Source organism: Haliaeetus leucocephalus, unplaced genomic scaffold (genome assembly GCF_000737465.1).
Source record: "Haliaeetus leucocephalus isolate CR32 unplaced genomic scaffold, Haliaeetus_leucocephalus-4.0 Scaffold110, whole genome shotgun sequence".
NCBI classification, from domain to species: Eukaryota; Metazoa; Chordata; class Aves; order Accipitriformes; family Accipitridae; genus Haliaeetus; species Haliaeetus leucocephalus.
The window spans coordinates 3,281,326-3,296,421 of NW_010972546.1; the positions used below are offsets into that span (position 1 = coordinate 3,281,326).

The 15,096-nt window shown below is 40.0% G+C and overlaps 1 protein-coding gene across 1 annotated transcript in view; it reads left to right on the top strand.

Moving 5' to 3' along the window:
* The window catches only part of LOC104842971 (ras-related protein Rab-18-B-like), a 5,838-nt gene extending 333 nt beyond the window's left edge, over positions 1-5,505 (top strand). The window contains exons 3-7 of the mRNA XM_010585655.1: positions 111-172; positions 2,283-2,355; positions 3,332-3,447; positions 4,333-4,399; positions 5,305-5,505. Of these exons, the coding sequence (XP_010583957.1) occupies positions 111-172; positions 2,283-2,355; positions 3,332-3,447; positions 4,333-4,399; positions 5,305-5,480 (494 nt within the window). The 3' untranslated portion in view covers positions 5,481-5,505. The remainder of the gene's footprint in view (positions 1-110; positions 173-2,282; positions 2,356-3,331; positions 3,448-4,332; positions 4,400-5,304) is intronic.
* The last annotated feature ends 9,591 nt before the right edge of the window (positions 5,506-15,096 follow it).

Below are 15,096 nucleotides of genomic sequence, written 5' to 3' on the forward strand. Positions count from 1 at the left end.
GGGGGCGGGGACGACAGCCGGCTGCGAGGGGGGGCGGGCGCGCCCTGGTGGGGATGAGGGGGGGGCGTTCGCCAGTTCATTCTGACAAGCCTTCCCTTCTTACGTCTTAGGTGTTGATTTTAAAGTGAAGAAAATGGTCGTAGACGGCCATGCAGTGCAGCTCGCAATATGGGTAGGTTTTGTTCTCGACAGGTGTGAAAACTTCAAGAGCTTCTTTTTGTGTTTTTTTTCCCTCTTCCTTCTCCCCCCTCCCCCTTGCTAAAGTCTTCTGCATGTTGAGATTGTGTACTTATGATGCAAATGCACGTAGAATGAATGTCTGTCGTGATCGTACAACAGTAGTTGCAGACAAGGTTCTTTCAAAACACTGGTAAATGCTTCATTGCTTTAGGTTTGGGACTTCCTTCAATTCTAGTAGAGATTTTGATTGTTCTTTCCTGCACTTATACAACTGGGTTTCTCAAACCCTTTGTAAAGTGTTAGACTTGCAAAGATGTGGCCTTACAAGAAAGGCAGGCATTTCATGCCTGTATGACCCAGAAGCGCTCCCAGGACAGGCAAGCACTGAAGTTGAGTAAACCATAGAAAAGCTGTGTCCTGGGTGATGAGTTGCGTGATTTCCTGTAGGGGCTGTGCAGCGATTCTGTGCGTATACTATACTAGAAACAGTCCAGATGATTTATGGTGGTTAAAATATTGGAGAAAAAATATACTTGGTCCTGAACTATTTAACAGTTGGTTCAGAGTTACTGGAAGACTTGAGCATTTGTCTTGAACTTCTTGATGGTGTATTTCCAGCCCCTGCAAACTGAGAAATCAAATTTGCAGCTGTGTGATCAGGTTTATTTATAATATTAAAGCACCACATTTATTCTCCTAAACGGAATGAAAGGGCCCTAGAAGGAAGAGATTTTATGTGTATGGTCACAGCTATTCGAGAAAGAACATGCCGTTACTAATTAAGTAATTGGGACTATTGGAAAGAGAGCACAAATGTGCCTTGGGCTGGTATTAACAGAAGTAATATAAATGCCAAAACTTGAATTATTTTCTTGTTTTCATTCACACTGTGTACAGAATGCAGAGCAAGAGTGATAAAGTCACACTTGCTCTAGCCAGTGAGCATATGTGTTGGCTGTATTCTGAACATGCTGCACACAAAGCAGAAGCTTTGCTGAGAGTAACCAAGATATGTTTGCACTAATAATCACACAGGGGTGTGTCTCCTTGCTGTGAAATCAAAAGCAAGGCCAGAACTTGCACGAGTTGTATAGCTGGAAAAGGCACTTTTGCAGCAGTCTGTATCAGGAGAAACTGCTAATTAGGGGGTAAAAACCAGTGCAGTTGTGTGATGTTGAATAAAAGCTTTAATGCAGGTACCGTGCATCAAGGTCAAAAAGAGGCTTCTGCTTTAGCGTCCATGTGTGCATAGATGCCTAAGAGTACAATCTCTTTAGTAACTGTGACCTGAATTAATATATTGCCAATTTCAGTTTGGTTTTTTTTTTTAACAAAGAAGAAATAAATTACAACATAGCTGTTAGTCTGTCTATTGTAATCTGTACATAAGTTTAAATAAATTTTTTTGGTAAAATTGTATTTGTGTAATTCTTTTGCCTCCTTATGGTTTGTTCTGAGGGGTTTTGAATTTCATGTTGTGTGTAGGAGCTATTTCAAAGATTTGTGAGAATAAGTGTGACATACTGCAGTAATAATTGAATGAAACTACTGATTTTAAATTTCTTACCTGCTTAGAGTCTTAGCAAACTTGAAGTAGTTCTAACTGGTTTCTCCTCTCCTGCTGTGGAGGAGTAAAGGGAGATTTTTGGAACCACTATGTCTCCTTTCCTGCAGTGTCTCTCACTGGAAAACCAGTTATTCCTCACCTCGTTCAGTTCAGCTGATTGTTAACTGATTAAGCCTAGCTGCTTGGCTTGCAGCAGTAGTCTTTTCTGTATTTCTCATGAGACCCACTGACTTTCTTCTTGTTTCACTCATGTTACAGGTGTCTGTACTTATTGCTTTAACCTTCAGTCAAATCCTCTCCATGCTCTTCTACCCCTCTTTATCTGTTTTCTGTTGCTAACGTTTTCTGACGGCTTCCCTCATTCTGTTGTCTTGCAGTTTCACATATACTTACTGGTCAGGAAAGATTTAACTTTATCTTGTGTAGTTTAAAATACCTTTTTTGTTCTAAATATATTTGATTTTGTGTGTGTGGTGTGTGTTGGGTTTTGTTTGGGGTTTCTTTTGTTGTTGTTTTTTTTTTTTTTCCTCTGTAGGACACAGCAGGACAGGAGCGCTTTAGAACACTGACTCCCAGTTATTACCGAGGAGCTCAAGGGGTTGTTTTAGGTAGGAGGTATATGGAAGAAAAACATGATTACAAAAAGTGTGGTCTTTATTACTACCTAAATGTGCATGTCTTTACAAAAGGAGGTTTTCTGAGAGAATCAGAGGAACAATTATGTTTTTTACAACGTTACTGAATCATTAACTCAAGTGCTGAGTGTGCAAAACCACTGGCAGGAAATAATGCTGCTTCAAAATATTTGAAATAAAAAATACAGAGATGTTGCAGCAAGCTGTTGAGTGGATGAATTATTAGCTTTGTAGTTTTTACTTTGGCGAGTTTCTGGTAATCAGGCAAATTGGGGTTGTTTGTGTTGGCTCCCCCCCCCCGATGTTTTTACCTTTTTTCCCAGAAACTATTGATGTGATTACTGTTAAGACATGAGGTTTGTACCACAAGTAACAGGTGGCTCGTCCCTCTCTGCGTGACAACACCAATTAGAAAAAGAAGGGACTCATTCTTGGGGTTTGTGAAGGTTGAGCACCTTGCTGTACAAAATACTCTTTCTGACTATGATGCAGCTTTTTAAACCTTAGTGATTGAGTAAATGCAGTTATGAAGTTACTAGTGACCAAGAGTCACTTTTTACTCAGAATCTGTGTTTTTAGCAGCAGTGCATGCATGTAATTATACGTTAAATGAGGTGACAAAATAGCTATTTTAATATATTCTCTGTGGCCCAATTCAGAACTAGTAACAGGTATAAGATTTCAGCTGGTAAGTCTGATTTCCAGTCGCAGATCTATTGCGGAGATGCTCGTGTTCTGTAATCCCTAGTGACTTTTGAGTGAGCACAACCACTGCGTTCCAGCTCTGGGAAAAGGATATGGTTGACGTGTATTTGTGTGATTCCCTAATACTGCTTGGGGGGCGGGGCGGGGGGGCAGTAGTTAGCTAGTAGGGACTAAGTTCTGTCATAATGAAGTAAACAATGTTCAAGACTCTACAGCTGTTAAGCTCCTTTTCCTCTGTTACCAGTGTATGATGTTACAAGAAAAGACACTTTCGCAGGACTAGAGAGCTGGCTGAATGAGCTGGAAATGTATACCAAAAGCAACACTGTGAAGATGTTAGTTGGCAATAAAACCGATAAGGTCAGTTTAGAAATGCATCTTCTTACACTCTTCCACAGATTACTCAGTCATGATAGAGTATAAATGTGAGATAAGTGCTGAAACTAACACATCTGTTGTCTGAGGCGGTGGTATGCTTTGTAACTGAGGAACCTAGGTTAGCAGGCTCCACTTACTATGTCATTTTAGAAGCAGATCTTGTTAAAGATTTTAATGGAAACTCTCCTGGAGAAATGCAATTGATGAGAGAGATTCTCTTAAGATAGTGAGAGGTTCTGCCTAAAAACTGTTGTATACCATTGACGTTGACTGCAACGCAGCAGCACAACTGCTGCTTTCTTTTTGACCAGACTGTGTTTTGGACAGGTGGTGGGGAAGGAGAATTCAGCTCTTCAGATGGCTATAGAGTATGCATGTGTGTGGGTGTGAGGTGCACTGGTTGCTGTACGTTTCTGGAGTGTTTTGACATATCTTAGATGCCTGTTCCATACTGACATGTTTCACTCTTGCTTTACTACAAGAGGTTTCCAGTGTGGCTATCCTGAACTAGGTTCTCTTCTGCCCCCTTCCAAATCTCACTTTCAGATCCTTTGATATCTCTTTTCAGCTATTTGACTACTGAAACCTCTTTTCTGGCATATATCTTGCTCCTAATTGATTCAGAAGATAGCAACACATTCATTTCCTGCTGATTTGATGTTGCTACTGTTCAATTTGACCCCCTAACAGCCTGCTTAGCAGTAAGCTGTCTGTAGAGTGGGAAAATCCAATTGCTGATTGCTACATGGTTTTATAGACCTTTTTCTTTTCAGCAAAATTTCACTTCTGCAGTGGTTCTTTTACAGGGACTTCCTAAAATGGCAAGTGTAGCTTTTTTTTAGTCATGTTCTTCATTCATCTCTGCAGCCTGATCGTGAAGTAGAGAGAAGAGAAGGACTCCAGTTTGCTAGGAAACGCTCTCTGCTTTTTATAGGTATGTAACACTGTGCCAAAAACTTGTATATTCATATCTTTATTTTGGTATTGCTGAGTGTGAATGAAGCGTACAATTGTATTTCAGGTTGATATGTTGATTTACCTTTTTTTTTAGTACCTAATTAACATGGGTTCCTTTTGCTGCATTAGTACATATGCATGGATGTAGCTTTTAACTTTTTTTTTTCACAGATGCTCTGCATTGACTGCAATTGGAAGTAACTTTTCTCTGAAAGAGATTTACTTCATATAATGTGTAGGCATGAATTTTATATTCTTTTGAAACTAGCAGGATTTTTTAATTCAGAACTGAGAAGACTGGAATTTTTCTCCTGACTGATGTCAGCGAGGACCTTGGGTAATCTCTTTTTTGTTTCCAAGTTTCTGTTGCAGCTACATAAAAGACAGTATTCTTAGACCAACAATAAAATGTACAGTGTGAAGAGAGAAAGATGGGGAATGAATTGTGGGTTTGGTTTTTGTTTGTTTGTTTTTAAAGTTCCTTTTAAGTGAAGCTTCTTGAAAAGATTTTCAGAAGGAACTGGAACAAAGAGGGGAAAACATGTAATTCCCTCTGCAGTCTTTATTTCCCAGCTTAGTTATGGAATAATTATCTTGTAGATTTACTGTCACAACCTGAGAACAATTTCTGTTTCTCCATTAGGGAGAGAATGGGGAACTGTGGAATTTTTTTAGGTGGAAAAATGAGGTGCTTCAGACTAGGATGCATTTCTGTTTATCATATTCAACTTAGGTGTGCCTTTAAGGGAGAATGGAGAGGAGGTTCACTCATTAAAAAAAAATATATCTTCTCTCTGGTCCCAAAAGAACTTCTTACAAAGTGGAATACTCCCTGCAAATAAGATAAAATACTTTCCCTCCCTTTTCTTCCCCCTCCACCAGAGACCAGTGCCAAGACACAAGATGGAGTGCAACATGCCTTTGAGGAACTAGTCATAAAGATCCTGCAGACACCAGGTCTTTGGGATAAAAGCACAGAGAAGTGGGGAGTCCAGCTAATGGAATCTTCAGCACAGCAGGATAAAAGCTTATGTGGTGCATACTGTCCACTTTCTTAAATCTATAGGTGGCTGTTCTATCTGGAGTGGACCTCTTTTTTTTTTTTTTTTTTTTTTTTTTTTTTTTTTTTTTTAAAATGGGGGGCAGGAATTACAATCACCAGTCTGTGCCTTGTTTGACCTGCCACCAGTTGTGTAGATCCAAACCTGAAACTGATTAGCAAAATACATTTTTGTTCATTAACAAAATACAGTTTCTCTTTCCCTTATGAACAGCTGATGTCTCCAGATATTTTTCTGGTAACTGTCAGATTTTTCACTATTAAATCATAGTGCTTTTTAGAGTATTCTTGCTGCATGGCATTCAACATGGACTTTTTCTGAAATTCCTGCCTTAGCATAAAATAAGGTAGTACTCTGTTTTGGAATATTATTGAAAAGCTTCTTTCCCCACAATGGCAAAAGAGTCTTTCAGGCACCCAGGTTCCCTTAAATGTTAACAGTCAGGAGTCACCCTGAGCAGTGACATTGTTTCCCAATTTCAGATGATTTTAAGCAGTTGAAATTGCTACATGTCCCCAGATAGTAAGTTCAGTTATTACTTAATTTTAGGGTTGTAGTGAAGAGGCGTATCTGTTAACATTTGGCAGGGAAAAAACCCGCCACTTCCTGTGCAGTACACTGCAGGTTACCCCTTGCTGCTCTTAAAATACTTTGTACCAAGGATCAGTGGTGAAATGGAGTCATCATTTTTGGCTGGTTTACACTGTGGGTCCTTTTTGCAGTTAACAGGGCTTTCTGCAAACCCATGTTCCTGCCCTCGTTCAGCAACTGCAGGCCTGAAACTAAGTTTGATGTAAAATGTGCTGGTTATGGAAGACTTTCACTAGGATGAGTCTGTCTATTGCCAATCTCATTATGAAGTTCTGTCAGGTAACTGCCTCCGTTACACCCTCCTCCGCACCCCCCACCCCCTCCCCAGGCCCATTAAACGCACTGCCTTTTCTTGAAAACAAACTGAGTCATGGAAGATGTTAGCCTAGACTCTGATCTTGGTAGTAATGTTTCTGGAAGACTTCTGATTGGCTGTGGAACACTGTAAAAGTATCAACTTTGGGGACTATTAAAAGCATTTAAAAAATAAACCAAAGTTCTTGTAAACAAGTGACAAGTCCAAAGACAGTCTTTCATTACAGGACATTGTCAAGTCAGAACAGAAAAATTGCCTTTTTTTTTAAAAGATGCATGTTTTAATGATTCATTGCTATCAAGTTCATTTATATTAGTGGGAGTGCCTTCCTGAGTACCACCAGTGATTTGTCATGAGTGCTGCCACAACACAGCTGAAGACAAGACATATAAACTTCAACCTCTCTTTGGAACTGTTCTAGCTTCTCTGCAAAGTTGCTCTTTGTGGAGCTGTCTTCTTCTGTGAAAAGTCGATCTGTATAATTTTTGCTAAAGTGACTGGAATACCCGTATTGGGTTTTTGCATCAGCTTCTGTCTGCCTTGCAATGGATTGTAAGTGGTTGCATAGTTGGAATATCACTCCTGTGTATTTCCTTCTCCTGAAATCAGTCTGAGGGAGATGTCAGATCTTATAGTAGTTTTTCATGTCTTTAGGAGTGGAAACACAGGTGCTTACAGCTAGCTGAAGGACTCCTTCTCATACTTTCATCTTGGTTTTGGTCTATAAGATGTCCCTTTTGGAATACTTACTTATATCAGCTTGTGAGAGTAGAAGAGAAAGCAGTTTCTCTTGGTGTGACTGATAGCAGCTGGACAGTCATGCTGCAAGCACATCACAGACTGCGTGGTTTGTTAAAACTACTGAGCGTCTATCAGCAAAATGTAGGCATGTCACAATCTGAAATGGTTTGGAATGTCCAGGTATAACGGTGAGCACAGCATGGACACAAGAAATTAAGACTAGGAAGTCAAGTTCAGAAGATGGGAGGCTGTGGCAAGTGTAACAAAGCCATAAAACCAGCTGCGAAGGCTAGGAAGGAGGCAATCGTGGGAAGCTAAGAGAGGAATGACTTCTGATCAGCAGGCCATGCAATGGTGCTGGTGCGTTCTTGGGACGGACTGAAAGAGTTCGCGTCTCAAACGCTGTGGCGGGGCAGGCCCTTTAGAGCAACGACGCACTGCCGGGGAGGGGAGGAGCGGGGCGGGGCCGGGCCGTGTTCTGAGACGCTGGGCGGGGCCGCTCACCATATATGGCCAGAGGCCGGGCAAAACTGATTGGAGGAGAGGGCGCATGGCCGCCCGCGGGGACCTTCGCGACCACCGCCCCCCAGCGGCGCCTGCGCACGAGATCAAAAGTTACATAAGCCCTCGAGGGACGTGACTGGCGCGATCGAGGGCGGGAAGTAGACGGCAAGAGGCACGCGCCTGAGGAGACGGGTGCGCGCCTCTCATCGGAGGATGTTCGCCATCATCGTGGGACCAACGGTGGTGACTCTCCCCCCACTCCCCCCGTCTCTTAGACATAAACCGTTGGTCAAGTCTGGGACGAGGAGCAGATCCAGCCACCCCCGGGCTCCTCTCTGAGAAGGAGTCTGGAAAGCGAGGGGGTCCACTCTGAACCTCCTGACCCGACGGGAGGGCTCTCCTTATTTTCTTCCCTGAATTGATCCCTAAGTAAGCAAGGCCTGTAGTGTGTGTTTGGTGTCGTATCGTTAGCACGTGTTACGTGGCTTACTGACGTAGTTTCATGCCAGTTCTTGTTGAGAGCGAAAAGTTGAGTTCTGTGAGTTGGAGGGTCCCTGGTATCATTTCACCTTAATGCTGACCTGGGAATCTGAGTCATCGTCCAGCGAAATTGGGACGTGACAATACTCTGCTGTTTGTGTAGGGTTTTTTTTAATGATGATGGGCATGACCTTTGTACAATAAGACTGTCACCAAGGCAGTCACTTCTTTCCTACATTTCCTGGGGTTAAGGAAGAGACTGGAGAGAAGACACTGTGTTCTGTTGCTGTTCTGTTGAATGTGGGCTAAACTGCTTAGCTGGTCTGTGCTGCAGTTTATATCTGCTTTCCTTAGAAGGCTTTATTTTTATGAACTGCGTATTTTTTAGAAATAATTAAACAGCTGGCAGCCGTTTTAAAAGTAGTGTCTGTCTTTGCATCATACTTCAGTTTGCTGCAAATGCAGTCCTACTGAATGAATGCTTCCTCTGTTGTATTTGGCAGGAGGAAAACACCCAGAACCAAAGTCCACCTTGATTGATTTATGAATTTTTGTTGTTGTTGTTTATAGTAATAACAATTTTTGAGGGAGGTGAGCTAAATGAATCAGTCTTCCATTCAGTTTTGAATATAGTCAGATCTGAAAGTAGTAATGTAAATACATACACTCGTTCTTACCAGAAACTACAAGAAATGTGTCTACTGTTCCAGGTTTGCAAAATGACATGTAAAATTGAGTGTTTAGGTCCAAGTGAACTATTCCTGTTATGGAATGCTTATATGCAGTAAAAAAGGTATCATCTGATTGTCTGTCTTTGCCTTTCTAAGCTCAAATATGAAGGAAAACGAACTATATTACAAATTTGACTGGTGGTATCACTGGAAGATACTCTTGCTATGACATCAGAAGCTAGTCTTTGACAAGGTGAAAGTCCTGTGACCATGAATAAGTAGCTCTGGCAAAGATGGGAACTGTGCAGTATTTAGCATATTCTGTCATAGTTGCAAACAGTGAACTAAGAGCTGTGATAATATAGGTGTTGTTGAGTATTTGATTTGCAAGAACAAGCTAGAATTTGGTATGCGTTTTTAAAGTTATTGCACCCCCACACTTCAGTCAAGAATTTTGGTGGTGGTTTCTTTTAACACCAAAATGGGATTTTTTTTTTTCAACTGAAAAACTGCTAATAAGCATCTTCAACTATTTAAACTATAAATTGAACAAAAATAAGAGAAATGGGAGCTGCTATCAGCATGAAGCATTTGCAGAGATCCTGTTGGGGAAATTCCAGTCCTCCTTATCACTAGATGTTTTAAAACTGTAGCTAGTTAATATCTCAGAAAGTGAACTTGTTGAATTACTGTATTTTCAAATTAATTCGACTTCTGATGAAGCTTGAGCTAAAATCGATGAAGGAAGATTTTGATCCAGGTTCATGCTTTTGTGAACAGAAACCCCATAAACAATATTGCAGTTCACTTACTGTGAGGTGAGGCACAATATGACTAGTTTGGCAGGTAAACAGGAAAATATTGCTGCACAGTGGTTAGGTAGCTCTGAAATGAGAGGACTCCCCTTCCTGTCTCTGCAAGTCTGAAACATTTTTCCTATTTCTGTTGCTTCTACAAAGTAGTGCAGATTTGCAGTGCTCTTCCCGACAAAAGCTGTTTCAGGGTTTATTGGGGGATGCTGGTAGAGGAAAAGCTGGGTGAAGGGATTTGAGGCTGAATAACTTTCTAAGACTTGTTTTTACTTAAGGCTTCACCCTGCCTTAAGCAAGATCTCATGTGGATAATAAGCCTCCACATGCACAGACCCAGTATTTTAACCTGGGCAAGATTTAGGTAATGGTACCCCTAAGTCTGTGCCATGATAATGCCTCAGGTGGTAATGAAGTCTTCAGGTAAATAAATGTAGAGCAGGGGGCTTTTGAGTCACCAAATGAAAGTAGCAATAGCAAGGGTAAGGACAGGAAAAAAAATAAATTGAATGTGTTCCTGCTTTCCTATCTTGTTAGTTTATATGCATATATAAATAGGAGTCCTGGGAGAAGGAGAACAGCAAGAGAATGTGGTGACTTTGTGTGTGACCGACTGCAGAAAATGAGAAGGTGGTGGGTTTTTAAAATATTTGTATGTATGGTCAATGAATAGGGCAACATAACAACTATGAGAGGCAGCCCAGTAAAGATTCGCATGAGATAATACAAACTTGTTATCTCTTGCACAGGAGGATCAAAAGTGGGCTGGCCAGGTTGAAAGAGATAATAAGCTCTTGGAAAGGCTAGCTGAGATACAGCAAAGGACAGGGAGGGTGGGCTGTTGGAATGAACACTTTCAGAGGAGTTAGCTGCTTCCATTTGTTCCAGGAGAGCAGGTATGCGCACATATGTAGAAAGGAAGGATGTTGCATAATATTAGTGGATGGATCCACAGTTTACAGAAGTAGAACTACAGCTGTCAGCCTTTCATTTCCACTTATAATGTTTCTGAAAAGCTGCAGTGCCCCCCCCCCCCTATTATTTCCACAGAAGGGCTCCTGTAGAAAGAGCGCTTAATGAAACGTTTCAGCCTCAGAAGGGGCCATCTATAATAGAGGGAGCTAAATTAGCACCTACTAGGTGGCAGGACCTTCCTACCTCATCTCCTGAGGAGTTAAATACCTTTTGAGAGTTAAATGCCTTTTGAGAGTTCTGTTCTGCTATTATTTTTAGAATTCAACTGCATTCTCATCCTCAAGCTCCCTGTATCCCCATCTGCTATAGCATCCTTATAGAGTTCTGCCTTCAGTCCATTCTGTATACAAAATTTGTTTCATATGCACACCCTCTGCAACAAACACTCAGTGAACCACTTTTTGGAGATTTTAACCCTTTTCATTGTGTATGAAATGTGTCTACTGAAATGCTTTTATGTTGGATTCTTTCTTCTTCCAGAGCTTCCACTAGTCACTGTCATTTTGTGCAAACTTATGCTGCGTATCATCCTATACCATCCAGACATGGAAATGTTGCTCCTTGCTAGGCTTTGACTGCATCTTTCACTAGCTATTGTCTTGGGTTTTTTTTCTGCCAACCTCAGTTCTCCTCAAGTTTTTTCCAAACTGCCCTAATGCATGGACTACAACTCCAAACTTGCTTTGTCATTGTGATTTCCCCACACTTGATTAACTTTACAACCAGCCATCCAAGGCAAGCCAGCAAGGTGATATCTGGTTCTATATTTGCAGATAGGTATTTGCACTGAAAGAGCCTACACATGTAGTACACATTACTGAATTGCAGTGTATTATCATTGCCTCCCCTTACCTATTCACAACAGCTGTTCTGTTGCTACTTTCTTTCTGCATACAGTTACACTTTTAGATCTTCACAAGTGAGATCACTTTACCTATTTGGTGGTGCCTGTGAGTAAAGTTATGTAGGCCTAAGTCTGACTTAAGACAGAACTGTGAAGGGAAAGGATGTGACAATGAGCTGCAATAAAGGTAACAGCCCTTAACGTGCTGTTATGGAAGTGTCGACTAAAGCTGATGTCTGATTACAGGATTCACTGAAAGGCTCTGTGTGTGTATGTGTATGGGGGTAGATAACGTGTTTGTTTGACCATGGGAGTTTGCAACTGTATACATATACATATATGCTTTACAAATATAATTTTATTAGCCAGAAAATGTGTTTTCAAATGTGCTCATTTTTGTTTATACCTCAAATAGAGGCAAGCAGAACAGGAAAATAATGAACAGCACTGTGGAAAATCAAGCTATTTTGAAGAAGCTTGTTGACTGTAAGCCTACCTACGATCAAAAGAATTCTGAGACTGGTTGGCAGGGATGTACTTTAGTTTTTGTTTTGTATAAATATTGTAACTTCAAACTAAATAAATTGTGTTGGGATGCTTTTAAAATTATAGCTATTTAGTTAACTGTATATTGAACAAGAAAAAAACTATACCTTACAAAAATCTGAAAGTATTAAGAAAACATTAAGTAATTAGAAAAGGGAGCAAGGGAAGCATTTTGTAGAACAAAATTAAGTTAAAAATTTGAGTTGAAGGGCTGCCTATATGAAAAAAATCATGTGTGGTGTTAGTGCTAATGGCCGCTTTGCTGAAGTTCTGTTTTGTTGCTATTTTATTCTGGTATTCTCAATAAATATTGCCAGTATTTTAATACAAAGAAAATGTGCCAGTACATTACATTCAAGACTTAAATCTTTCTATTTTTCTACTTACATGCATAAGCAAAAATACTAATTTGTTAGGGCACAGCAATAAACCATAATGTTCTGTTTCTTTATAAAAAGATCACCAGAACAAGAACCTTGCTTTTACATTACAGAAGTGGAACCTAATTTCAGTAACAGGCCCAGCCAACTTTTCACTGAAAGTTTAGGAAGCCATTGAATCCTAGGCAGGTATTTTTGCTATGTCTTTTCAACTTGCTATTTAGGAGCTTGAGAAGCTCACAGGTTTTACTACTTAAAATTGTAGCCTTTTTTTCCCCCCATGAGACACAGCATATGATGGGTTATACAACTGTAAGGGAAAGCATCTTTATAACTGTCCCCCATATTCCCCTTGCTCCTGCTCAGGTTCTCTACAACAAGTTTTTCTACACTATCTGAAAGGGCAAAACAAAGCAGTATTTTAGTGCATTCTTAATATCTCAAATATGAGGTACCTGGAATACCTGGTTGTAAAAGTAGCTGATGATGGACACTTTTTGAACTTACATACTTTGTTTCCCATTCTAGACAAACTCAGATATGTTTATTACCAAAAAAAATAAAAATCAGCTAATCTTTATTGTTTAGAAAAAGGCAATGATGGCTGATCATTAAAATACTATGTATTAAAAATCTGTAGGTATCACTAAGATAACCTGTGGCATATTCTCAGGCAGGAGGTGGAAGAAGAATGTACAGTCCAGATTAACAAATAGTGTTATGTATTCTCCTACAGAAGACTTCACTGAGAACGCTAGTAAGTCATTGGTGTACAAAAGGAACAGGATGTGTAAGAGTAGGGGAAAAAAGGATGAAGTATACTTTTATTAATTACAGTTTTCTTACAGTGCCTCATTAGCCCTGATGACAAAACCCATACCAATTTTTTTTTTCATGGCAGAACACCAGGCACTTTAAGCAGACTGCTACAAGATCCCCATCTCCTCACAAGACAATTAGGTATGCTGTTTTAACACAGGTTTCACTTTATAAAAGCAATGTACACATCATAAGAAGCTGGGTTAGAGGTATCAGCGTTCTAATCTGTACGGATCTCGTAGTCGTATCGAAGGTACTGTTATCTTAATCCTATTGCAATTTGGTTGGAGAAATGGATTCTTCAAAACCATCTGAATGTATGTTTGAACTCAATGACTGAAGCATGCCCTGGATGTACTGTACACAACTGATTTTTAGAAAGGGAGGCAGTTTCAGATACAGCCAGCATATGGAAGACCACCTGAAAACTGTAGATGTTAATCAAGGCTCATCCTTCAGTACTACAAACCATAAAAATATGAAAGACTTCATAAATTTTAGGTGTGAGCAAGATGAAGAGAGGGGTAAGCGGGAGGAGTTTCAGTTTGCTGAAGTACTTTGACTTCGTGTTTTTGGCACTATTTACAAAGCAGGACTTTGAATTAAAGTAAATTTGCATTCTGATTTTCTTTAGAATCTTTTTGCACCTTTTTTCTCCTTACTGGCAGGAGCATATACCAGGCATGGCTAATGCAGCAGGGACTCAGTATCTTGTTGGAATTGGAATCTTGTCCTGATAACAAGCACCTGCATGTACCCACTTCCTAGGATTTTAGAATAAATAGGAGCATTGAATGTGTTCAGGGTTTTTTTCCCCCTACAACTGAAGCTCATCTTAGCTACCTGCAAACTTTAGCATATAATACATAGCCTCTCACCATCCTTTACTTCAAACCTTAAAAAATGAAACAACCATTTCTGAGAGTACAGAGTATCTGCATACACTTAAAAAAAGATTATTTAACTCATACTGAATATTTCAGTTCACTTTTAAGAGCAATATTGTATCTTAATATCTTAAGTTTTCAGTTATTGTAACTTCAGGTGTACCTGTATGTCATTTGCCTCACTTCTCTTAATGTGTATTTCTACTACTAGACTGCTAGATCCTAAAGCATACAAATTAGTTTATTTACTGCTAGTCATTTGGAATATTCTAAGATGTTGGATAGCAACCCTGCTTTAAGTGAATTCTGACCTTTAGATAGTATCTTACCTAGTGTTCTTTAAATCTGTATCCTCTAAACATGTTTATGTCTTGCAGACTGTAAAAACCTGCTTGTAATCTGCAATATAGATCTATGGTGAGATCAATCTGCCCATTCCATATTTTCATAAAATGACTTAGTTTGAAATGTTGTTACTTAAATAGTTTTTAAAATATTACACTCAGGTTTTCATAGGATGAAGGTACATCTGTCACAAAATTCACTTGGCAATGTGTCTCTCTTGTAGGCTGTATTACTTTTGGTGGCTGTGCTAGGACAAGATTGTAGAGAGTTAATGGCAGAGCTGATGGGCCACCTGCATGTGAAGGAGTCCTTGCACATTTGCTGAGGCCACCAGTCTGGCAGTATATCTGCTCTGACAAGCCAGAGCAGATATCTGACTGTGGAAATTGCTTATTCTTGTAGGAATGGGAACCTCAATGCCTATAGGCAGGACAGTACAAGAAAGTTGCCAGGGTACACGTTTGGAGAAGATGGGTAAGGGTGACTGTCCTACACAACTTTTTGGGCTAGAGTTAATGCAGATTCAGTGACACTGGTATGTAAGAAATGTGCTTTTAATATGCAGTGTTGTTAGTTTTGCTAAATGCAGTGGAACAAGAATAACATATACCATTAAGATGCAAAGAATGAGACTGGTGCACCAAAAGGTCTTGTTAAAGGGCATAGTACACAGGAAAGATTAGACCTCACCAGGCAACAGAAAAC